The sequence below is a fragment of the Nasonia vitripennis genome, chromosome 3, assembly GCF_009193385.2.
Source record: "Nasonia vitripennis strain AsymCx chromosome 3, Nvit_psr_1.1, whole genome shotgun sequence".
In the NCBI taxonomy this organism is placed as follows: domain Eukaryota; kingdom Metazoa; phylum Arthropoda; class Insecta; order Hymenoptera; family Pteromalidae; genus Nasonia; species Nasonia vitripennis.
In genome coordinates, this window is record NC_045759.1 from 15,990,697 (window position 1) to 16,017,467 (window position 26,771).

At 47.6% G+C, this 26,771-nt stretch overlaps 1 protein-coding gene across 7 annotated transcripts in view; it reads right to left on the reverse strand.

Moving 5' to 3' along the window:
- LOC100123033 (neurotrimin) overlaps positions 1-26,771 on the reverse strand; it is a 179,948-nt gene that overhangs the window by 51,370 nt on the left and 101,807 nt on the right. For 6 of the 7 annotated variants that reach the window (XM_031927288.2, XM_031927289.2, XM_016984752.3 and 3 more), the window contains one exon: positions 230-324. In XM_031927288.2, coding sequence (XP_031783148.1) covers positions 230-324 — 95 coding nt within the window. Of the gene's footprint in view, positions 1-229; positions 325-9,380; positions 9,540-26,771 lie in introns of those variants that run through there. The other variant, XM_008218452.4, reaches the window with a different exon arrangement.

Genomic DNA, 26,771 nt, shown 5'->3' on the forward strand with positions numbered 1-26,771 from the left:
AAATAAAAGGCGTCTCAATAGCAGACGTTGCTTACCCAGACGAAAAACAGATCGAAAATTACCCTCCCTGCTCTGATTTCGATGTCGTAAATATTGAAAAACGCCGTGATCGAATTGATCACGAAAGTATTCACGAGAGTCGCGGACTTGGTGCAAAAATCCATACTCGCAAATCCAATCGACTCACATTCGAGCATTAAAAATATATAATACAATTATCAATTCTTACCTTGTAGCTCCCGAGATCTTTCACAGTGCAGGTGAGCATGGCTTCCCTGCCGACGGGCGCCGTCACGTTCATAATTGGCTCACTGAAATTTGGATCTGCAAGCAAAACGAAGAAGAAGAATTTAAAACGGTGTGCCGCATTCTATAGTACACTTCTCACACATATCGAGCGAGGGGGTTCCCTCTCTCTTTTCATGGGTTATGAGCACGGGGTAGATGTATGAATGCGCAGCGGCGTCGCCGCGAGAAAACGTCAGGCCGATATGCATATAGACGCAGACACTTTTCACTCGGCTTTATGAGCGCCGCCTGCGGGGTATAACAAAGTCGTCTCGGTGCTCAACTCTCTCTCTCTCTCTCTCTCTCTCTCTCTCTCTCTCTCTCTCTCTCTCTCTCTCTCTCTCTCTCTGTGTGCCGCACACACGACGTAAAAACATAATGGCAATAACCTATGCGAGCCCCCTAATAATCGTATGGCGGCGTCGACCGAGTGTCGCTCTACTATATACGTGTGTGTGTATGATACGCCGTGAGTATAACTGGGCGACACTGCGTCTGATGCGCGATGCGATAAAATTCGTATAATTACCTCAGGACGACTGCTGCGTATACGCTGTATGCGGCGTTTTCGACGGTAATAAAGCCCGCAGCGCGCGGCGACTGTAATTCAGCGCTCATATTCAAAGTTTCGAGAGATGGCTCTTGCTGTTGGAGCAGACGTAAGTGCGCGAGAAAGTCCGAGCAACGAGTGGCTGAAACGACGCCGGGATGTTTGTTTTATTGCGACTTTTCGCCGGCCGTGCAAATAATCGCTCATCTCGCTCGGTTTATTTACATTTTGCGCTTGACGTTTACAAAATGAAAACAAGAAGAGAGAGGAAGAGTTCGAAGACCTCGTTCACCGGGCAATTTTTATCAAAAGTACGTAAAAACTCGCATTTGAATAATACGAACCCTCTCCTACTCGCGTAACAGCAGCAGTAGCAGGAGCAGCGGCAGCGGCGGCGTATTCGATTCCAACAATATACCCGCATGCGGCATAAAAAGTATCTCCTCGGCAACATCACGTTTCGCATTAGCATCGCGCACACATGGAAAAGTCGAGAAAGTCCGTACATAGCTAGGTATAATGCATACCACTGCAGCTCACTCGAAAAATGACTGTACGAGCGCGCGCTACTCGAGCTCATCGAAAATTCTCCTTCCCGCATGTATAGCGTCGTTAATATACGTCAAGAAGCCGCAGCGCAAGCGCCTGAAGGAGATGTAAATTTTATCATTCGAAACGCCGGAGTCGAGCCAGTTTCCTTTGCGTTTCGCTCTATACGCCCCGAGTTCACGCGTAGAATTATATTGTACGCGATATGCTCGCCAAAAAGGATAACCGCGTATGCGAGTGCGCCAAAATTTGACAAAATATATAACGACGCTTGAGTATCACCGTTATTAGCGAGTTTATAAGCGAGAAACAGACTGCACGGCAACCGGTAAAGGGAGACGCGCGGAGATGCCTTTATGATATAGAGGAGCGATGATTTCATCGGGTCTATCTATGAAATCTGTGCTCGCGTGCGAGGAGAAATCTCGAGGGGAAAATTCGTATTAACTCTGGCGCGCGGAGCGCACGCGTTGATGGATAGGCTGGCGCGCGACGAAAGGGGGACTTATAGTCTTGCAAATGTGATTCTAAATACCCCGATACTTTTGCCTGGAGAGGTCCCTGTCAAAATAGTCACCGCTGGAGGTCCACGGATTTATGGGAGAGAAGGGTGAGCTCGTTTGCACGATTCCAGCCGGTCGAGGGTAAACGCTTTACGAACACGAGGGACGCACTTTGTATTCTATTTAGGCTGGCTTTTTCAAAGGGTTGCTATTTTCATTTTTGAGAGTGTCGGATTATAGTTGTTTCTAAATTGAGAGTGTTTAATACATTTTGCAATTACAGAGATTCGTAAACTTTGTGCTAAGAAGCTTCCGCAACCTATGACGAGTGTAAAATCAAGTTATAAACGACTGTATAATTACGGTAAGCTCTTATTCAAATTCACCAAGTAGTCTGAAATAATTTAATCATTCGGATTATAATAGACCCAATGAATGCGCGAGGCATTGTTGATTCACCGGCGTAACGCGTTCAAAAGAGTTATCAGAGGAGCTGCAGCACTCCGCTGAGAACGCGACAGATATGAGAAAAGGCTGCAGCATCTGGCTACCTTTCGAGCATAATCCTCGGAAAGTAGCGCTTTTTCTCCGCAGTTCTGTTCTCCGGCTTATACGCTGTCCCTATATTAAAGCGTCATAACACATGAAAGTTCGACGAGGATGGCACACATTACGATTAGCATTGATAAGAAAAATCTCGTCGATTTTGGTCACCCCATATAGCACGTTATTGGCGGCTCTCGGATAAAAAAAAGCAAGCTCTCGATTTTTCGCTAATAAAGCTGAAAGGTTTCAGATCCCCTCCTAGTTCGCGCAGCGCGCATGAAATATGTAATGAGGATATCTGGCGACTTCTCCCTACGGTCTCTTACACATTCCCTTCACTTCCGCTTGAGCTTTATGTATCCCGACGTCTTTATGTCGGTCGCGCGGGGAATATTCGCCTCAAGCTCGTATTATTAGAAAAGGAGAAAGGAGCGCGGCGAGGAATATATAGAGATTGCAGCCAAACTAGGAGAAACTCGCCCCCTGCGCGGTTTCGCACCAGCCGGTCGCCCTATAAGTTAATTTTCCGAAGAATTTCGGAATCCCGCCAAGTTCTCTCTCTCTCTCTCTCTCTCTCTCACTTTCTCTCCGATATAATAAGAAACTCTCGGTCCCCGGCCGCCGCGGAAGAGAAAAATACACGCGTGGGACGCGAGAGAAATTCAAAAGTTACGAGATCGTTGTGCCGAAATTTTTCGAGTCGAAATAGCCGAACGCAATGTGTTCGGCTGTGGGCGCATTAATCACGAGTGGAAGTTTTGCGGAACGGCTGACCGCGCTTTAAATTAGATCCGACGTTCGTTTTACACATAATAGTCGCGCGCGCGGAGGGTGAAATCTCGCGGAACGGAATTGGACGAACGAACCCAGGGATTTTTACGCTCGCCGGGTGCGTCGCATTCCAGAATCTCATAGTTCTTGTTTCTTAAAGCATATATGTGCAAATCCAGAAAAAACCGGACTATTTTGGGGGTCTGAGTGAACGAAATTAAAATTTGAGGGCACACCTCCCAGACCAACTTTTGTGGGTTCCTTAGGTAACCCAGAACCCGAAAAACCTTGGGTTCCTGCGATTACAAAATACTTATTTTTTTGCCGGGCACTTTAAATTCTCTTATGGGAATTTAACACGGGGAAAATAACCGAAAATCAGAAAATTGCCACTTTTTGTCTGGAGGCGTAATCCAAAAATGTGTTGTAATAGAATCAAAGTATTAAAAAAAAGAATTAATTTGAGGACTGGAGGGTTAAAAATGGCTGCCTAGGTCAAAAGTTGTCTAGGCTTGAAAATGACAAAAAATCACCAATTTTCCGATTTTTTACGAAAATCAGCACTTTTTCTTATTTTTATAATCCTTATAACTTTTGATCCAAGCAGTCAATTTAGACCATCAGGGGCTCAAATTGTAGCTCTTGTCTTCTGTTTTCGTTTTGGAAATTTAGATTAACATTTTCATTTTACGATCAGCTATATATATGACGATGAAAGCGGCCAAAAAACGGCCATAATTGATAGGCATATACATAGCTGATCGTAAAATTAAAATGTTAATCCAATAATTTTAAACGAAAATAAAAGAAAAGAGCTTTAATTTGAGCCATGGATGATTAAAATTGGTCGCTCGGATCAAAAGTTATAAGAATTTTAAGAATAAGAGAAAGATTGCTGATTTTCGTAAAACATCTTGCTCTTCGTGGATGTTTACTATTTTCAAGCCTAGACAACTTTGTCCCTAGACAATTATTTTTTACTCACCAGCCCTCAAATTGAAGCTCTCTTCTAATACTTCGATCCTAGTAATACACATTTTTGGATTGCGCCTTTAGACACTGAGTAGATAAAGTTGAACCATGGCTAATTTTCGTTTATTTTTCCCATGTTAAATTCCCATAAGAGAATTTAAAGTGCCCGAAAAAAAAAGTATTTCGTAATCACGGGAACCCAAGGTTTTCGGGTTCTGGGTGGCCTAAGGAACCCAAAAAAGTTGGTCTGGGAGGTGTGCCCTCAGATTTCAATTTCGTTCACTCAGACCCCCAAAAGTGTCCGGTTTTTTCTGGATTTGCACATATATCTCTTGCCACAGGGGGATACGCTGTAGGTTTTTGCTACGACCCAGGGAGGTGCATTGTGTACGTATACTATACTGCTAGTCGGTTCGCGAACATGGATTATTTGTTTGATCACGTTAAAAACAATCTTCGCTATTGAAGTCGGGTAGTCTCGCAGCGATCGTCCCGATTTTCTGCTAATTGGCGTCTTATTTCAGAAGACGAGGCCGAAACCCGTTTTATGAATTAGCTCGATCGACTAACCCGACTATAATAAGTAATCTCCATTTATAGCACAAGGCATTATCTCTCGCGAACCGTTCAATATTCCAATTTTAGCATCTCTTGCTCGCGATCCCGCCGTGAAATCAGCAACGAGCGTATCCTCAGCTTTTCGAAGGCTTCGCAGCCGCGCGGATACACAAGAAGCTAGTCATCGGCGGCGTATGTCGCTCCCATATACATTATTTATTTTGCGCGGCTGCACGATATACCTACACAGCTCCGCGATGAATTATAGCCGGAAAGATTGATTGTTTGTTCGGAAGTTCGGACGCATTCGGTCGACCCGTTCTTTCTCTCTCCTCTCCGTCTGCCTCACCTCCGCGCGTATACATTTATTTCCGGAAGCAACGCGCGCGTGCACGCGAATTTTGAGCTCCCGGAATATTGTCCGCCGCGCCGGATGTTAATCCACGCTCGGGGGGGTGGGGGGGGGGGGGACGATATACACGGGGAGCCGCCGATACGCGATGTGTATCGATTGGATCGAGAGGAGCCGCTGAGGAAAAAACTTGTATACGGAAACTTGGGATTAATGGCAAGCTCGTTGGCTATCTCTCGGTTTTTGCTCAAGCCCCAGCGAGTAATTACTTCTTTTTGCTGCGGGCTGATCCAGCTCGACGAGAGGCAAACTTTCTGATATGTTAGCTGGCGCGAGCTTTGTGAAAATTTACTCTTAGGTTATATGGTTGAGTGATACTCCGAGGATTCTGATTTTATTCGCCAAATCAAACAAATAACCCAACAAATAAAATTGTATTTGTTAATGCGATACACTAAACATAGAACGGAATCTGCAGGGCACGTCGTTATTCTTGAATTATCCGTTCGCTGTACATTATGCCGTGTTTTTTCAAGACTTCAGCGACACGTCTGGCATTTCATGACGTCTCATGCATGTAACCACGAGGCAATGAAGCGCAAGTATGATATCGACAATTGCACTCTAAAATAGAAGCTTCGACGAAATATACAATCGAAAAAAATAATCAGAGCAGCGGGTTTTCTGCGAGATTATTAACGGGAACTGCGCATGCGGAGTGAAATACCATATTTATACGCGCGATAAAACGAAAAAAAAGTATAATACACAACAGCCAAGACACAGATGAAAGAGCAAAAGGGTCATTTGTTGGCATAACGAGGATCGGCAAAGGAAACACTTCTCAGCTCACTTTTCGCGAAGATTAAGCTAATGCTGGAGCGCATTTGCTTGTGCTTTTTGTCGCCGACTTTGTCCGCGCAGCCAGAGCCTTTCCCCGTCCGACAGCAATCTGCCATAATGCGTCACGTGGTCCCCGGCGCGCTCTCTGCCGTGTGCGTTTGTGCCACTGCGAGCACTTTGCTTCGTTGACTGTGCTTGCAAGCTCTTTCTCTATCTCCATACTATTCGCGAGAGCTTCTGAGAATACGCAACTTATACAAATGCGAACCTAATGCATACTAATTTTCTCCCGATAGAATACACGGGATGATATAAATTTTCGATCATCTGCGAGAGTTGTATAAAAGGTACAAACTTTCACGTATAACAGTCTCCGTCACGGGTCCGCCGCGCGTAATGTATGTAAATTCATATAGCCCGAGAGTGCGCGCGCGCGGGAGAGAAGGGCTCGTTCATCTCGGGCACATAACGAAGAGCCAGAGCGAATCCAATGTAAAGTGTGAAACTCGCCTAAGTAACAAGGTCGCGCACGTTACATGCATCCCTTATGCATACGTCCTATCTCTGTCTCTCAGCCATATACTCCGCGCGTTGAAGCTTGTATACGCTCCTACTCTCTCTCTCTTTCTCTCTCTCTCTCTCTCTCTCTCTCTCTCTATTTCTCTCTCTCTCTCTCTCTCTCTCTCTCTCTCTCTCTCTCATCGCTTTCATGCACTCTTGCGCCTGGCACTTTGAAAGACTGTTCCATTTCGGCGCCTCCTGCCTCGAATGTGTGTGTGTGTGTGTATGTGTATGTGTGTATACACTCATATTTAGTCGTGGATGAAAAGGAGAATCTCGAGCTCGCTCGCGCGATAGAGAGACGCGCGCGCGGGCCGGGTCGAGGGACTAATTATTGTTTATATGCAGCAAATACACGTGAGCGTTGCCCCACCCGGTGTAACGTTTGCTGCTCGCGCGCGGCAACTTCGAAATAGTTGCGAGTCTCTCTCAGCAGCCAGGTGGGTATACGGGGAATATCACTTCATAATTTCGACGTTCGATTCACTTGCTTCGCCTTGTACGAAGCACGACTACGTGCTGCCACAGCGTCGCTGGTGTTGGTTCCGCAATAGCGCGAGAGAACTCCACTCGTGCTCCGCCGATGCTGTACTTGAGGCTGCGATGATCGCGAGCTTGGAACGCTCATAATTAATTTGTAATGGCGGTGCGGTGGGGAATCGTGAGTTGGATCTGTTTTCGGATCGCTGTGTTGTCGTGGGTACGATGAAAAATGTATTCCGTGGAATTTAATAAAAGCACGATAAAGCGTTTTCATTCAATCCCAACAACACCGCAGTAGATCGAGCAAATCAAAACGATGAAAAACGAAGGACGAACAATATTTTTCTGGAATTTTATCTTCCCCTGGATATCAAATACACTGCAAACAATGCATTTTTCAAAACGAGATATCACCTAAAAATTTGATATCCGCACCACTCAGTAGTCCACCGACAAATATCATTTCATGAACCAGACTGTCCTTCCTCAAGTTACACGAAACTAGAAACACGTGTGCGCGCAGGTGGGCGGAATGAAAAATCTAAATTTCGGCGCGCCCACTTGTGTGTTTCCCCACGGCAGTGGTACACACGCCCCAATTAACGAGCGAATGGTGCAATACTGATACATACCACGAAGACAATAATATTCCTCAGTGCGGGCGCGCCAAGAGAGAAATAAAATGGTATACGGAGGCGCGGTTGAAGGGACGATATTTTGGTGTGCGTCGATGGAACGAGAGCAGTTACCATTAACGATGCAACGGCCGGCCGAGTGCCAAAGCCGAAAAAACGTCCAGTTTACGCGAGCGTATGAGCCGCGGACACGAGAGAGAGAGAGAGAGAGAGAGAGAGAGAGCTTGCGCGTCGTTCCCGAGGACAAGTAATTTACAATACTTTTCGCTCTGCCTCCTTTTTCCGACGATCCGCTCTCTCTTTCGCAGCCTTTTTTTCCTCGCTTGCTCTCTCTCTCTCTCTCTCTCTCTCTCTCTCTCTCTCTCTTTCTCTCTCTCTAACTCGCGCAGAGTTCCTATCTCTCGGTCTTTTTAATCAAGCAATGTCATTTCGACTCCGGAGGAAAAAAAAGCGCGCGTGACACGAGAACAATTGTCTTGTTAAAACGTGCGTTTTTGTTGCTTCCTTTATTTGGCACACATGGGAGACCTTTAAACATCAAGCGTGTGATCCATTCATTTCGTGAAAGATTGCGCGCGCAATTGATTTATGCCGCTCGGAATGCCGGGAGGCTGTTGTTTTCAGGGATTTATTCACGAGTTCGGTCGTACACTCGATGCATTTCGCGACTGTTATTTTTTTCTTCGTCGCGCGAGGATATAATGTTATCGCTTCTCAATAAAACTATGGAACGGATTTATGGATTTGATTTTTCAACTGCGTCGTCGATTGGCATTTTTTCGCGCTTTTTTCCAGTGCAAATCTGTGTCCGATATTTATTTTGCCTCGTTCGCGCGTGGTTCGTCAACCGTCGATCTATACTGCCACGCGTTTATTTTCGAAAGAATAATAGCCAGCCTTTTTTCATCGTATAATCCAGCGTATAATACCGTAATTGACTTTTTTCAGTTCTCTCTCTGTGTCGCCCGCCGATAAAAGGTATTACTTTTGAGCTCCGAAAATTGCCACAAGGTGATTGATTCGGCATAATTTCGCCGTAAAAACGCGAGGCGGGTGTCGTATAAGTTCGCTTATTAAATTAGCGACAAGCTTTAAAAGCGTCCAAACTCAGCTCGTTTACATCGCTTCGCTTCCTTTGATCGCTCGCAATCGCGGCTCATAAATAAATTTACCTCGTCGCCTGACCGACACCTCTCGCGTACATAGACGTGTCGATGCGGCGGCTGCAGCAAGGTATCACTGGGGCGGCCTAAATAGGGATATTATTCGCTCAGCAAGATCGAGTCGCGCTGGACTAACGTCCCACAGTCACGAGACGAGTTACAGACACGGACACCTCGAGGGAGAGAGGCGCATCGTCGAGACGTGTAATAACCCAGCTTATATTCGCGCCGGCTGGTGCATGTTTCGTTTGCAAGCGGCCGGTGTGATTTTCGGCTTGGCGGGTATGCATAAACGTATACACTTTGCTTTGACCTTTTGGTCAAGGTTCTTATGCAAATACTTAATTGATACCGTTCATCACACAGGGTGAACTGATATATCTGCATACTAACAACGCGAATCGTAACCTTGTTAGTCGGTATACGGTTTTTGCATGCATATAACGATGCTACACGGTGGAAAAAAGGGATTCCCTTTTCTCGCTCCCTCTCTCTCTCTCTCTCTCTCTCTCTCTCTCTCTCTCTCTCTCGTTGAGCTCGTAGAAGACTTTGTAAGAGGGAATTTCATTATGGTTAAAAGTTTAAAATTTACTGAGTAATACTCACTCTCTCTCTCTCTCTTTCTCTCTCTCTCTCTCTCTCTCTCTCTCTCTCTCTCTCTCGAGTTGTACGAGAGAAGAACAAAAGGAGATAACGAAGGACTAGAAGATATTTGGAAAATTTAGAAAAAAAAATTACGGAGCCTAGAAATAGCGAGAATAAACTGCGAGATAAAAGATAAAAAGCGCAAAGAAAGGAGTGAACAAACAAAGGAGAGTAAAATGCTTGCAGCAGCCTTCAGCTAAGAGAAAAAGGCTAAAGCTGTAAAGCGAGATGTTGCTACTCGTTTATACGAAGCTCATATCCTTCAAGGTCTTAAATTATACCGGCGAAAAGGAGGCAAAAAATAACCTCAAGCAATGAATTTCTATTAGGGTTGCAAAATGTTACAAAACGGATTTCCCACCCAGATTATATGCACAACACCCTTCTACATCTGTAAAAATTTCAACAATCGGTGCGACGCTGTGCCTCCCAACACAGGTGCGCAACACCTAGAGCCTCGCATGCACTAGGATTTTTCTAAACGTAGGATTTGACCGCGATCATCACGTTTGGGAGAACGCTAGGGAGAGGGGAAAATGATCACACACAATGGTTAAGTTTTATTGCACATGTATTTCGCCCAGCCCTTCCCTACAACACGGTGGCTGTAGTGCCTCCCGCGCACAGTTTAGCCACGCAGGGCTTACGCTGGGACGCTCAAACACGAGCCACGCTCGTGCAGCAGACGGCGGGCCACAGGCCCAAGTCCAGTCCGCTGACGGATGTCTCTCTCTCTCTCTCTCTCTCTCTCTCTCTCTCCCTCACTCTCTCTCTCTCTCTCGCGTCTGCACGTTAGCCCCCAAGCCGTAGCCTGTAGCGTCACGTGGTACGCGCTCGCGGCCTCGCTCGCACACGTACGCGCTCGACTCGGCTCTCGCCGGTCGCCGCGCGGCCAGTGTGATCTCTCTCTCTCTCTCTCTCTCTCTCTCTCTCTCTCTCGCGCGCGCGCGCGCGGGCTATGCCTCCCGCTTGTGGCAAGCCCGACCTGCTGCAGCCGCGCAGCTATAGGGTTTTCTCTCGCGCTGTCTCTATCTCACGCACACGCGTCTCCTCGCACTGCTCTCTCTCTCTCTCTCTTTCTCTCTCTCTCTCTCTCTCTCTCTCTCTCTCTCGCGCGTGCGCTGGCCAGACGCCTCGCGCAGAAGACGTCTTGGTGTGCGCCCGCACTGCACACCAACACCCTGGTCTCTCGAGTTCTCTCTCTCTCTAGTGTGCCCGCACCACACTCGCCTCACTCTCGGATCTCTCTCTCTCTCTTTCTCTCTCTCTCTCTCTCTCTCTTTCTCTCTCTCTCTCTCTCTCTCTCTCTCTCTCTCTCTCTCTCTCTAATACTTTCTTACTCGCTCTCTCCCTGGTGGACGTCCGTCGGTGCTCCCGCCGGCGCCTCCCTGACTCTCGTGGACCTGGTGACGGCTAGCTTCCTCGGCTCTCCCACGCCAAGGCTGCTGGTTGCTCTGGTCCTCCGGACGATGATGGCGGACTGGCTAGCTTCCTCGGCTCTCCCACGCCAAGGCTGCTGGTTGCTCTGGTCCTCCGGACGATGATGGCGGACTGGCTAGCTTCCTCGGCTCTCTCACGCCAAGGCTGCTGGTTGCTCTGGTCCTCCGGACGATGATGGCGGACTGGCTAGCTTCCTCGGCTCTCCCACGCCAAGGCTGCTGGTTGCTCTGGTCCTCCGGACGATGATGGCGGACTGGCTAGCTTCCTCGGCTCTCCCACGCCAAGGCTGCTGGTTGCTCTGGTCCTCCGGACGATGATGGCGGACTGGCTAGCTTCCTCGGCTCTCCCACGCCAAGGCTGCTGGTTGCTCTGGTCCTCCGGACGATGATGGCGGACTGGCTAGCTTCCTTCCTCTCGTGCGGATGGTTGCTGGCTCGTCCGGGCGTCGGCACTTGCTCGTGCCAACGCGCTGCACCTATGACTCTCTCACACTCTCGCACCACCTCGGGAGACTCTCCCAATTCTCCTCGTAACAGAGGAGGCCACGTATCTCTCTCGCACGTCGTCGTACTCCGTCGACAGTCGTGAGAGAACTCTCCGATTTCCCGCTCGTTTTCGCGCTCGTCGGGCCCGCGCATCTTCCTCGCGCCTGATTGGCTGGCAGTCCGCGCGGATAGCGAGTCGCACATCGGCGCCCACTGATTGGCTCGCGACATGCGGAGGACCAATCAGCACGCGCGCCGTTGAGGCTCACTCTCACGCCAACGATGCTCACTCTCGCGCTAACGTGGACGGTTAGCCGGCCCGTTCCTCGAACTCGAGGTCAGGCTGGCACCGACAACAATCCAACTCGCATGTTTCTTCCGCGCACTCAGAGCTTGGCCGCATCGAACGAGATTCCTCGTATCGACGCGGCTGCGACGTTTGCAACGTTTTGTTACAGAATTGTAACTTGGCTTTGATTATGCAGCTGAAAAATTACGAAAAAGCTATCAATTCGGATTTAAATAATACATATCCTCACATTATTAGCAATTTATGTATGCAAGAATCATCTTCATAAGTGTCCCTCATTTTCGCAGAATACCAGTAAATAGTAAGCTACAGTAAATGCAATTATCATTCCCGCTGAAACTCACTTCGTTCTCAATGCACTTTCATGGAAAACAAGATGCTGCTCTCGTGTATACGCGAGCAATAGAAGAAAAAACAAGCAGCAGAGACCCAAGCTCACGGGCTATACACCCCCGCATTAACGTTGAATTTTACAAGGACTCGCTCGCGAATTTATCATTTACTGACAAAGGATGTCCCGAACGTGTAAGCGCGGAAAAGCTCGATGTAAAGCTCACGCTCCGCTCGTAAAACCAGACGCGCGTCTCACATCCATACACGCTCGCGTGTATACATATAATATCGTGCATACATAGTCGACTCCCTCGCGACTCGACGTCTGGCTGGAATTCTGAAACCGAGCCTATAACGCGCTGATGTGGTCGCGGTCGCGAAGGAGAGCACCAGACGCGGAAAAAGAACGAGACGAGCGAGAGATTACCTTGCGGTCGCGATTACTCTGGCTTCCTTCCGAATGCCGCGCTGCAGTATCGCGTTGCCTTTGGCTAGTAGCGCCAATCGATTTATGTGTATTTTTGTACTCCGAAAAAGGACTCGGTGAATCTTGCGTGCGTGCCTCGGAATGATTCATGAACAACAATGTGCCGCGGAGTGACTTGTCGTCGACCCCTGTGCCTGAATATTCGTATTCCGTTTCCAGGATAATTCGACTGTCGCGATGGGGGGACTAATAAGGGATGGAACGATCTTTTCACGGGGGACCCTCGTGTGTCGGAAGATATTTTTAGGGCTTTGTTGAGTTCCCATATGCTCGCTCGTTATTTCCTACTGTTGCATAGATTTCTATATGAATTCATTCGAGGCTTTATTGCGTGGACTGTTATTGAAATACGACTAGGTAACATAAGTACCGTTATTAATCACGCTTCTGTTTGCAAAAATTACAGATAAAAGTAAATTACGTAAAGAAAGCGAGCGCGCAAACTATAATTCGCTCTATACAGTCTGAGAGCAGCGTCGTACGCAATCTCACGAAGCTGTCACAGTATAGTAGCGCCATTCCACGAGAGGAAAATTCATTTCCATTTACAGTCCAAGAAAACAATAAGCAAACAGGGAGAAAAACTCGAAGGCACTTCCATTCAGCGGCAATCAACGGAACACACACACACATACACAACAGCGTGCGAGAGTTCCTTCATCCATTGTCAAATAGCTGCGCCTGACACGACGACGGCGTCGCTGCAGAAAGTTAATCATCAAAATAAAAAGTGGCTAACGAAGAAACGCCTCCTTTTTCGCGCCTTCCTGGCCAGTGGTATATCGGCCTATCGCCAGCTCCAATGGCGGCGACGGCGGCGATGTCGGCGGCAAGAATAGCACGTCGTAAAAATAATGAGGGGCCGATAATAATTTCAACTCTGTGCCAGCCAGCGTGCGCCATAACATTAGCTTAACTTAGATCATTATCGTCCATTGCTCGGCCAGTAATTGACATTTCGATTTTCCTTTCCCCGTGTGCTGCGCGCGCGGCGCCTTTTCTTTGCCGGCGCCGAGCCAGAGAGAGAGAGAGAGAGAGAGAGAGAGAGGGAGAGAGAGAGAGAGAGAGAGAGAAAGAGAGAGAGAGAGAGTGATAGAGGGCACAGTAGCGCCAGGTAATTCGATCGGGATTATTCTGTCAGCGAGCGCAACGATGACAACCGTAACGTCCGCGCCGACGGTGAACGGAATAGCGCTGCCACGGGAGACTTCTTTCTGACGTCTCTTGCTCGCGGCGCTATGCTCGCTCTTTCCTACCGCTCTCTGTGTGTATATCGATTGGTCGCTCGTTAGCACCGACCTGGTTCTTTGATTTACCGGCTGTGTGCTGTCTCCCGCTTTCTTTTCCTTCGACTGCTCGCCCGACGATTCGTCGTCGTCGCCGTCGTCGCCGTGTAGCACCGTCGGCGACTTCGTCTTCGCTTACCTTCCTCGTATATGTGAGGCAGCCCTTTTCAATCCGCGCGTCTGCTGGCTTTGCTTTGAGTCTTTTTTTCTGCCGACGCTCGCGGCATTTCCGAAAGCTTTTCTCGCGCACTTCCTTGTCAAACTTGTACGAAGCACTTTTCTGGAATTCGGCTGATTTTCCTTTTTTTTTTAATATTCCGGACTAGGATAGGAAGTGACAATTGACCAGGCGTTTCTAACTAATGTTATATATGCTATAAAAAAGCAACCTTATTATCGATGAAACTAAAAAAATACCATACCTACCGCTCCTAGATGGAACCAAAATTTTTTATAATTTTGGTTCTTTAAATTTTGCTAAAACATCTTTCTATAATCAAATTACTTTGTCGGGCCCTTCTATAGCTATATGAATATTATTAATATACCGTTTCCGTGCACCAATACATTACTCTATACCTCGCCTAATGCAAAATAAGCCCTTTCTCTTTCAGAAGCATACGCATCATTAATAATCTGCCTCCGGTCAAATAATATCTAACCTGGCATTCTAAAATAACCCGATTCGTTCCTTCGAGCGCAAAGCCCTGCGTATGAATCTCCCTGCGAGCAGTTATGTACGCTGCAATACAGCAGCCGCAAAACTGGCGCGGCCCTCGTCGATGCCATTTGTTCTCCGGTAGCGCAAGATTTGCGCGCGCCATCAATCGCGCTCGCCGCGCTCGCGCGGAGAAAGCGCATCGCGGGTACAACTATAAATTGCGACCTTGAGAATTCTATCGCCCAACACAGCGCAGCAACGGATTAACCGATTTTCCGCAGCCCGGCCGCTAGTATATGCCGATTTGTTCCGTAGTTTTTTGTGCAAGCAAAGAGAACGTGACCGCGCGAGCGTTGCGCTTTCGATGAAAATTTCACGCATTTTATCGGCGTAATAATGCAATAAACGCGAATCGTTTATTTGTTTATCTTGCGTGGATTATTCGAATAACAGAACGACCCAGTTTCGATGTGCGGGTCGCTTGAAATTGTAAAAACTCGCTGGCGTTTTAAAGCCGAACAATATCGCTCTAATTAAGCGACTGCGTAGCGAGAAGTACGTATACCAAAGCTTTTCATTTCTCTTTTTATACGTCAGCCCGTACGATCTACTGCCATTTCAAAGTTACAGCGGTTTTGAAGTTTGACTATTTTTCGGCCGTAAAGCCGACGTCGCTTTGAAATCCTTTTTGTTTCAGCGTGCGGTAAGAATACACAGGATGACGCGCTCGAGCTCTATTAAAATTCGTCCAATTAGCGCATATTTTAATCGCGCAGCTCCGCGCCAAATTTCAAATCGGTTATCCGACAAATCGCAGCCGGGTCGACGAAAAAAAAGATTTGAGCAAACAGCTACCAGAACGTAACTCGCACGAGCCACACAATACCTGCGCAAATTACAGTCCGGCGGCGGTGCATAAAGCAAAGTAAGAGCCACAACAATTCGGCGTAATGACGACGAGCAGAGCCGCGGCAATATTGCCACTACGCGTTCGCGTATAAGTCGCGAGCGTTCCACTTTGAAAATGCACGCGCGGAGAATTCAGGTCGTCGGGGCGGTATATCCGCGAAAAAAAAGCGCGCGGATGAAGTAGCAAAATTGTTAGATACGCGCCGTCGGTTTGCGCGCGCACACCGGGGATGAGCAGATGAGTACTAGGTGCTTGTTATTACGGTTGCGCGATAAGTGAGGATCCTCGAGAGCATCGAATGCACAGTAGGGAAGTGAACGTCGTGTTCACTCCCCTCGCTCACTCTCTCTCTCTCTCTCTCTCTCTCTCTCTCTCTCTCTCTCTCGTTATGATTAAGGTAATATTCCGGCTTTTCGACTTCTCGTAACATCATCCGATATGCCACTTCGGATGTGGAGCGAAGTGGGCAGTGTACGGTAACTCGGCGAGGGCGGGAGAGAAAAATAACGAACTTTAGACAGCGGAACACTGTGCGGAGAATCGCGTAATCGATATCATTATATCGGAGTATTACGGTGGGGTGCAGTTGTTTTTCTGCGCGTGTTTATTTTATTCGGATTAAAAAAAAAGAGAGAGAAGCCCTATTTGCTTAGAGAGAAGTAAAAAGCCTTCTGGAGCTGCGGAAAAGAATGAAAGTTTGCACCGTAGCCGCCGTTGGAAAGTAATCGTATTAACTTATTTGATTGCGGTTTTTAGCAGTAGTGTGTGCGTGATAAAAGCTAGTCTGCGCGCCAAGATTGCATTACGTACTTTTTGCTCTTTCATTAGTGTATAACCTACATTAGTAGAATTAAATGCGCGTGAATGTGTGTCGCGCGTCCGTAAAACGTGATATTATTTTCAGTTTTATGTATTGTCAATATTGATAAAAAAGCCATTACGCTTATAGTTAATTACCGTCAGACAATCATTCGACGGCAACGATGAGATTTCATTAGTTTAAATTTTCCATCTCGTTTAAGTACACGGCAGCATTGCATCGGGATAGCGATGCACGTCGTGGAAAAAAAGTACAAATTCAACAATATCCGATTACCCGCTAGATTTTCCGATTAAAGTATCGGATGACAGGGCCAGGTCTATATACGGGCTGCATCACGGGGCGACTCGCGTAACTCGGTGTGAGTCTGTGGGTCGACAAGAGACTATGTGCGGCGCGTGTAAAAATCTAATAACTTAAAGCCAACCTAATTGGACCGTTAGTGTCTAGTAGGTATACTTATGACGGCGAGCCGAGCAGCTCTGACTATTTTTACGATATTGCGAGTCTCGCGAGAGAGGCAAAAGCACGGCGGCTGCGGCGGCGGAGTAACTGGACACCTGCACCGCAAGCACGCTGCCGCCGGTGAGCTCGACGCCTTACAGAAAGAGAGAGACAGAGGGAGAGAAAGAACTTCGTTAGACTATATGCCACGAGGACGCTCTGAAAATATTGCCAGCTCGAATAAGCAGTCGGGCTTTGGGAAATATACTGCAAGGCGACGTTATTGAGAGGAAATTTTTAGTCTGTCACAATGATATTACGACCCATTGTGAACGATGAGAATCGCGAGAGAAGTTTCGTATATCTTTAAAAAATGAGGAGAATGCACACTCGTAATATTTCCAGCCCCGGTCAAATTAAAATGCAAAAGAGGATTCAAACGAGCGCAGCGACCCGATAATATATAGAAGTAGCGATTTCCCTTTTTCCGGGCTCGTCTCGCAAGCTTGAGGTCGAAAGGACTAGCGGAAGTTATGAAGCAGCAAATGACGCCGGCGGCAACGCGGTAGTCGATGCGAAAAGTCTTATGACTGAAAATGAATTCCCGCGTTTGCTCGCTCGCTTGTCCGCCGTCGCGCGTTTCTTCATCCCCCGTACTCGCCTTTCCCTACAACACGCGCCGAGAAGTTGCAGGAGCTGTCCCGTTGAAATGTGCAGCGATAACTCTTCCGAACTACCACTATCAATTTCAAAAGCAGAAATCCGCCGTGTAGGTGCGTTTTTTCCTCCCGCGCTCCATTCCTCGCTCCCGCGCGCGGTTGCGGAAATTGTCCCCGAGGCAAAAATTATTTTTCACCGGCAAACATTTTCCCGGACTTTCATCCACCGCACAACACTAAACTTTCGACAGCTAGTCGCGCGGCGGCGGCGGGCTCTCTTTCGCTCCGCTTTTTCCTCCCTTCTCTCGCCGGCCCGGCAGTACATCGAATCAGCGAGTTTTGCAAGCTGCGCGCGGAATGAACGGGAAAAAGCTCGGCCGGTCTATATTGCGAGAGCATCGAGCGATTCATAATAAAACAATGGACAATCCATCGAGCGCGCGCGAGCTCGCTCACAGGTATCCGAATCGGCTAAATTTCCATCGGATTGCTGCTGCAGCAGCAGAAGCTCGGCACGCGCTCGCTGTCGTCCTGTTCTATGATTAACGCAAATGCACACACATACACACGGAGACAGCTGCCAGTTTCAACGAAATCAAGCGCTCTCTTCATTCCCTCGACCCGCACTCTAATTCGCTCACTCGTGGATGCGCGTGTGCGTGCGGGATCTCTCTCCCTCTCTCGGAGAGCTGTCTTTCTTGTCCGCTCGGCCGTGTCCTATGCCTCTCCCCCACAGCCGGTTTTGCGCGTGTATATCAGCGCGCTCGTGGACTATCCAAGTGCAGCAGCAAGCTGGGCCGGAGGGCTTTGCTGACTGTGCCTTTGGAATCACAGCGCGCCGGAGTGCAATTTACAAGCATCGGCACGAAACGAACGCGCGCGCGAAAATAAATTGGCGTTACGGATCGCGGAACTTTTATAATGTGGCGCTGCAGCTTCACGCTCGATGCCACCGACGCCGCTGCCGTGGTGGTGGGCTTTTGCAGGAAATGCGTGTCTCTTGAACGGCATCGTAACAAGCTGTCTTTTCTGCGAATTAGATAGAAAGGACGTAGGAAGTTCTTTTTTTTTAGGGCAAAGTCGAACGATTCGTCGTTTAGCAAGAAATGAACAAAAATCCAGATTCTGAAAAAATCAAATCCGCATACGTTATCATGGACATAAAGTTCTATAAGTATATACTCCGTAAAGCGTAAATAATGAATGAAAACGGCTTTGTGCCTCACACGGTCTACAAACGAAGGATCACCGGCGCCTGCAGTCGTCCACCGACAGATCCGCAGCAAGCATCCAGGTCGCAGGGGCATAATGTATAGAATAGAGGCAGCGGAGATGCGCTGCGCTAAACGCTGCACACGCACTTATGGATCCGCGAGCGCGCGCGTCAATATTGGGATTGCGGCATTGTTAATACATGTCGGAACGAAATTCACGAGATGACATTACCGCGTAATTGCTTGTTTGTCAAGCTGCGCGATCGGAATAATCGTCGCGGCGGCGGCGGCGGCAGAAATCATTTTCGCAACGCGAGCGCACGGAGCCGAGGAAATTTGTTTAAGCGCGGTCGAAATTCGAGAGCAGCGCAGCTAAATCACTAATAAAATATTTCTACGCGAGCCTCGTAAAGCGCGGCGAATCTGGGAGAGAGAGAGGGTGGAGGCTCGCGAAATATGGCCGCCGCCGACGCCGCGGGTATAGGAATAATGATGCGCTGCATCTCAAAACCTGCAACGAGCGCTGAGGCAGTCATGCGCGGCGAAATAAGTTGATTGCCGAGAGTGTTATCGCCGCTTGTTAGTCCTCGCACTTTTTAATTATTTCGCGCCATCGCTCGCATTAATTAATTAATAAATAACCTACTGCGTCGACGGCGACGACGACGCGTCATTAAAATTTAATAAGCGTGAAGGTATCGCGTCCGTTTTAATATTGCATTAAACTGTATACAATAATAATCGTAAATAATGAACATATGGAGAAGTGCGATTTGATTTGACGAAAATAGCTTGAGCAAACCGTTTGCCGATATCCCATTAGAATCCGAAATCATATCATGGCCCCCGTAGCGCACAGACGTATGCATGTAACCATATAGTCACTTTATCTGGATCCTGATTACTAGAGGCGTTGAAATTACAGTCGTGCGCGTATAATGCACTGATGCAGCCAGAGCCGCACCGACCGACTTTCTCCAATCACGGCGACTCTGTTGCCGTGCGTCGATTATCGTCTCAATTTAACGGGCTTTGCCACAATTACGCTCTCTCCCTCTCTCTATGTACATACACCCAACATCGTAGCTCTGAATATTGCATTACGAAGGCGAACGAAAAAAAGAATAAACAAACCGGCGATATCGAACGATAACCGCAACAAAGAAGCCGCGCGTCGCGCACAAAGGCCGTGCATGTAACACACCGCGATAAAAGATAGCAAATTAATTCCACGCCGCAAAGTTCTGGTGTGTCGACGGGCGTGAATGCATGTTCCCGTCGTCACATGCGCCTGATGAAATTCCGCGTACAAAATGCCGTTTAGCGTAACGAATTTATAAGAGGAACAATTCGTAATTATTGCTAACGCGCGTCTTCTTATTTGCATCGCGCGCGAGTTCAAAGTTCTGATGCAACATCGAAACTTTCTCCCCTGCGCGCGCGTATAAACACCTTTGTGCCCGTAAACTTTATCAAACGCGCGCAGCTTATACTCTCATATAACAAAGTTAACCGAGAGTGTGTATTCTCTATGCAGCGCTCGCGCGCGCGAGCAAAGCGATGCGGTCGCGCGCGACAGTTTCGAGCGAATAAAAAGCTCCTAGAAAGCAATATCCCGCGCGGCGCGATCGGGGACATGCAGCAGCGGCAGAAGCATCGAGTCTGGGGGTGTGCGTTACGAGAGGCAATCGTTAAAACGCGCCGTGCTTTCGCGTGATTTCGCCCTCGGCGTGTATTATACACATACGGATGCATGCGCACATGTATACGGACGGCGGACTACACCGAAGCTCTGTTGCTGCGCCCGCGCCGTGCACTGATTCTCCTTCACTCTCTCTCTCTCTCTCTCTCTCTCTCTCTCTCTCTCTCTCTCTCTCTCGCTCTCGCGTCTATTTGCTGACAATTTGAGCGCCGGGCTTCGACTCATTTGCAGCCATTGTGTCCGTTTGCGCGAGCGTGGCGAGTAGATAGCAGCAGTGGCTGCGTCATTCGCAATTTTATTTGCCGGCTCTCTCCTCTCGCCCCGACGATAAAAAGATTTTCAAGAGGGATGGGGCGATGTGATGCTCTGTAAACGAATGAAAAGCAGACTATGGATACTGCGAGCGAGCGTAAGCCTCTGGCGGGCTCTGTGTGTGTTTGAGAGATGTTTTGTTCCCGAGCTTTTAAACGAGAGAAATCGGGAACGAAAGCGTCAAAGCAAATTGGTGATTTCGAGTGACAAATTCAATATTCGAACGAACGACGAGCTTCTGCTATTCAACCCTCTCTCTCTTTCTCTTTTCTCCGTGTTTTTCTGCGCGCGCCCGAGGTTTTTGTTTTGATATGTGTGTGTGTGCATGCTGTTGCTCGCGGTGCTGTGTGTGTATATATCGGAGGACAAGGCAGGGCGAGAGTAAGCTTTACGAGCAGTTGGGAATCAGAGCTTTTGAGATTTCTGCGTAATAAGCACCCGATGCGAAAAAAATCCAGATGGTTTTTATTAAAACTTTAAGCATATCATTATCAGCTCTTTGCACAACTCCATTGCTAAATCATAACTAAAATCCTTAAACAACAATTCTCCAGCTTACATAGAAAATCTTCTATGTATATTATACGTGCATGCCATATTCCTTGCCCCAGCAATCCGACATAATACGCCGCGTTCGCGCGCGTTAATTCAGGCATAGATTATCCTCTCTTCCTCTCATCAGGTGTGCATTATACATTCCAATTCCCATCGTTAATTACGCCCGGACAAGGGGCAAGCTCTCTCTCTCTCTCTCTCTCTCTCTCTCTCTCTCTCTGCAGGCAAACTAGCAGCGGCGTTACCGCTACAGATTTAATCCTCCAAGAGAGAGAGAGAGAGAGAGAGAGAGAGAGAGAGAGAGAGAGAGAGAGAGACAGAGTGTGCGAGAGGCCGAGAGCACACTTTCCACGAAAGACAAGTTGAAGCCCGTGTGCGTATAATATTGTATACATCCGGAATTGATTTCGGTAGAAGCATAGCGAGCACGAGCTACTCAACGGCTCTATTGCGGCCGTCAAAGGAAACCTCGCGCATATACGTGTGTGAGCGATGCATACAATGCCCTCACTATATGCACTGCATATGCGAGTGCGTTCGCGTGTATTAGTACACGCGCTACGCATACACGTGTGCGTGGGTAGTGGGCGAGCGAGCTGCAGACGCGAAATTGGAATGGAGCTGGCGCGCGCCTAGGCGAATAAATAAAAGGCGGAGATAGAGAGATGGAGAGGGGAAGAAAAAAGCGCGCGGGTTCTCGTTGCGGATATGCGGAGTAAGCCGATACGCGCCACCGCCGCGGAGGTGAGCCGAATTTCTCGTCCGTATATGCGCTGCAGCGTGTAATAACTGGGCGGTCGCGATGTATACGCTGTCTCGACTTTCTTGTCTAATTGTTTCTGTAAGCGAGTTTGACCGAACTATTTTGAGTGATTTGGAGTAACGTCTTGATTGTTGGGCGATATGTCGGCTTCGGTATAGTTTAATAGTGACTAGCTAAATCCAATATTTACTTGCGCGCTCAATTTACTTGAGATTAGAATTAGTTCAAAATCGCAACTACATTCAGACCGGATATTCGTTTTTCAATCAATAAAATTGCTTTATTAACGGCTTCTCAACATCCAGTCAGCTCTTTTTTAAGAGAGGATTACAATTTTGACTGATTGAAAATAACTCGCGAACTCTTGTACTGCGTATTATGTACAGAAGCGTTTGATCCGTCATCATCGTCCAATAATTAATAATATGTTTCTGAATTGTTCGATTTGTACGTTTCCACTACTCATGATTAATTGAATTCGAAAATCCATGTATTTTCTCCTTAACAAAATTCAAGCAGTCAATATCAGCGTTCAAAATGAACTCTCGAATCCATCACAACCGCACCGCGAGAACTTTTTCCAAACAAATACTTTCCAGCTACGCGATACACAATCCGTAACCGACACCTTCGTTAGCGCTAATCGTGAAAGATATACCATCTTTTTCGCCCTTATCACCACAGCACGCTCATTATACACCTCGCCCATCAGATATCACGCTTGGCAGCCCAGTAGTAACGGAAAAGCGCGTGACCAAAACTTTGCTTTTTATCGAGAGGGTCAATCCGATGAATGTTACAGTGTACGTACACACCAATCCTCAAAGCTCGCGCCGACGTGCGCGCATCGATTCCAAGGCTCCGGCAAGCGAGTCGAACGATATACGAAGCCAGATAGGCGTGTAATTCCGTTTCGACAGTCGATCTGCCCCAGAGAGATATATAGAGAGAGAAAGGGGGCGAGAACACGAGCCGAGGGGGACACGGCGCGAGCGCGAGAGAGAGGGAGAAAGTCCCTTCCGCTTTCTCAAATTATACTGCTCTAATCGCGCGTAATCCGCTGGCCCGCAGAGATTATCCAGATTCGCTTGATCGCGTGATCGTTCGTTCGGTTTGCGACTTTAATAAGATTATAGCTGGCGCTTATCGATAAAGTCGCATACCGGGTTTGTCCAAGGAATTCCCGAGCGGATCTTTTTAAGCTTTGTATATTATATTCGAGGATTTGACATTCGCGCGTATAATTTTGTATACAGGCTCACGTATCGCCCTTTGAACCGGTCGTACTTTTTAATAACGCTTGCGCGATAAATATCGATGATTTCCATGTTTCTACATAAAAAGGCTTAATGCTGGATTACGCACATTCGTATACACGTGAATTCGCTTTTGCGATGGATTGAACGTAAATCCTTCCATTCGCTCTTGTCCGCCGAGCTCTGCGATTCGTATACACGAAAATAGTATTTTTTTTATCGCAAACGCGTTACATAAGCTCGCGCTCATCAGGAAAAAAATATCCAGTTTTCCCCGAAGAATTCACGTGCAGATGTCGATAAGCCGTATGTGAATCTCTCCCAATTTTGCATACGTAATAATTGAAAGAAAAGAACCTATGCAGGGCGCGCTTAAAACGAGCAAACACACAGACACGTGATCGTTATCGCCAACCTTATTCCTCTCCCTTATTCCTTCCAATATATACATGCACACGTACGTAAAGCTTGTATAACCCGCTGCAGCCGCGGATCGCAATTAAACCTAACGAGTCGCAGTCACTCGCACGTACCTGTTCACGTACACATCCACCGCGTTCATTTGTAATTCGCAAAAGAATGGAACAGCACCGCGTGCTCGAGAGCAAGCGCTAAAAAGGAAAAGGAGTGCCGGCGTCTGGCGAAATAATATTTCATCCACTCGTTTACGCGGCGCCGGCCCTCCCGCGAATTCTGGTGACAGAGGTGGAAGTAGAGAGAGAGAGAGAGAGAGAGAGAGAGAGAGAGAGAGAGAGAGAGAGAGAGAGAGAGATAGAGAGAGAGAGGGACAGGGGGTGGAGTAGCGAAAGGCATTGAATGGGAGCCTCTTCAACAATGGCGCGCGTAGAGACTAAGTGCAGCGATACATCTTGCTGCCTCGCGAGAAACCGGGGGCTTTCTTTCGCCCTGCGCGCGCGACTGCAGCTGCGACCTGCGAGCAGACCACGTCCATCGTCGCGGCCACCAAATGGTCCTCGGAGAGAGAGAGAGAGAAAGAGAGAGAGAGAGAGAGAGAGAGAGAGAGAGAGAAAACGCTGCTATGGCGTGTCCCGTGCTCTCTGCTCCCGTACTCCGATAGATCTTCGCCTCCTGTTTAAGAGGACCGCAGAAGAGACTTTCCAGTGGCTCGATATATATAATATCGGTGTCAGGGAAATAATGTGCACTTTTTATGAGCTGCAGCGACGAGGCTGTACCGAAGATATGTCCATTGGTGTGTGTATAGGATGAGGATTTTATAGCTTGAAAATTTATCAACGCGGAATTGTTTTATCTACAAGCTATCGAGTTTGACGGATCTCTTGTCAAATTGAAATGAATATATAGGTATCTCAAGAAATCAATAGAAACTCAGATTTGACCGATGCGATTCGTATAGGGGTGAAGAAGTTATACTCCTTGGTACTGTTCGCTCTTTTGCTTTCACGATACGAAGTACACCAAACTATGCAGAAAATATTGCCGGTCGATTGCAGCCACCATTAAATATAATCAACCGCGCGCGTGAAATTTTGCGCAATAATTAATTTATGCATATCAGAGGCAAACGGTGTAGCGCAGCTGTAGCAACATTTCAGATTTTTTGAAATCTTGAAATCGCGGCGTATAAAGTTTGCATGTTTTGAGCGCGCGCGGAGCGCATAATACGCAAGTATAACGTATCGCTAATGGAACGGTAGGAAAATGTACATTAGAGTTATATTTACACGGGATATTGAAGTACATATTGCCAATTTACCGCGTGGGCGAATCCTTTTAGTCCGGTATAAATGCACTCGATTGTAATGAAAACGAATTCGTTGGATTTGAGTCGGGCAAAAGTCGAACTTCCAAACAATGCTGCATTGAAAAATCCTAACGTCCTCGCACCCGCCTATATACAGTGTATTTCGTAGCCTCGGAAAAGCCGTCGTGTATCCACTGAGAAGACTACCCTCTCTCTCTCTCTCTCTCTCTCTCGTCGAAATCTGCATAAAGCGGCCCTAGAATCGATAAGAACAAGCGGCCGTAGCGTAGATTGCAGGAATATATGCGGAGCAGCATATAAGCTTGACGTGAGAGCGGTGTGGCCACCCGCCCACATATCCTTCGCTCGCCGAAGAAGACTTCGTATATCGCGCTCGGTGAAATAGGATATTCCATGGTTGCAGCAGCAGCAGCAGAAGCAGTAACAGCAGTGGAAGAGAGGGAAAGCGAGTGCAAGGAGTCCATGGGGACGTTGGCCCCTAAGTGATGGAGTGCCGCGCAAGCTCGGCCGTTTCACGGTTGCGTCGAGTTTACGTCGGCGCGTAAAATACTACTAGGCCGCACGCTCGTTATCACTGCGAAGTGCCGGCGCTGTATAGCCGCTTGATTAAGCTATCCGTACGTGCGACGCTGATGGGCTCTTTTCAGACTCGAGACAAATGCGCGCACAGCTCGCCTGTATGGCGTATACGTGCTTTCCGTGTTTTTCTTTGTTAATTGATCGCGCCGATTGAATTGTTAAAGCTTAAAACGCAGTATCGGGAGTAGAGATGCAGCGTATTTCGCTATGAATAATGAAACGAGCGGTGCGTTTGATGGATGGACATACGCGCTTGTAGTGCACGGGAGAACTTGAACAAATGCTTCGCTGCTCTCTGACAGCAGATCGAGTAAACAGACGTGAAGTTTTTATGCCTCTCGGATGCAGAGTATGCGCTTCTTCTTCTCGCACGCAGGATTTTTCGAATTAGATTTCTCCCGGTTGAGTGATGAAATTCTCAACGCGTTTAAGATTGATTCGGTTTTTCCATTTAAGCACTGACAGCGCATTATGTGAAAGTTCTCGGATGGGGCATTGTTATTGCACGAAGCTTCGCTGATGTTCGCGAACGCGGTTGATTATTGATGTGCGTAATAGTCGATTTTCATTGAAGTTTGGTAACTTTATATTGGTCACTCGTAAGCATACTGAGAGACATGCGCTATGAATTGTCATAACTTCATTAATAAAATTTTCCAAAATTATTTATTTATCCTCTTCATAGACAAAATCGTAAATAGAGGATCGCAGCAGTCGATCACAGATATTAAACTGAGGGGATATTCCAGACCACATTAACCCGGCGCGAAGCTCCGTTGAATAACGAATAATAACCACAGAGCAATAATGAACAAATTGCCGTCGTCCAAAGAAACGTTAGCCAACGGACAGGCCGAAAGAATAAAAAACGAGTAAAAAGAAATTAGTCAAGATGAACATCCTCTTTCTGCCGCGAAGAGATTCCGAGAGTAATTCAAACAGTACCAATTGAATTTATAATCCATCAGGAAGCTTTTGCAGCTATTTTTTCACAAGTGCACCTTCAACGAGCAGATTCAGCCTGTCCCGGACCAAAGCGAAGACAGATGACGTGCCGGCTGCAGCGAGGCGCACAGAAGTGGGGAAAAAATCCGCAGCACTCTCTCTCTCTCTCTCTCTCTCTCTCTCTCTCTCTCTCTCTCTCTCTCTCTTTCTCTCTGTGTATAAAAAGCGGAAAAATATCAAGCGGAGCGAGAGCGGGTATTAAATTTTAGATCCGTTTGAAAGTCCGAGCGCGTTTGTCGTATTTTAATTAACAGATGGATCCCTCTTGCTCGATAAGGGCTTTAAGAGAATTGGTTCTGTCTCTGTGCAGCGGCAAAAGAGTGCCGGGTATCTATATATACACCGTACAAACGTTCAGGCGCACGAACGCGAGTGAGCAAGAGA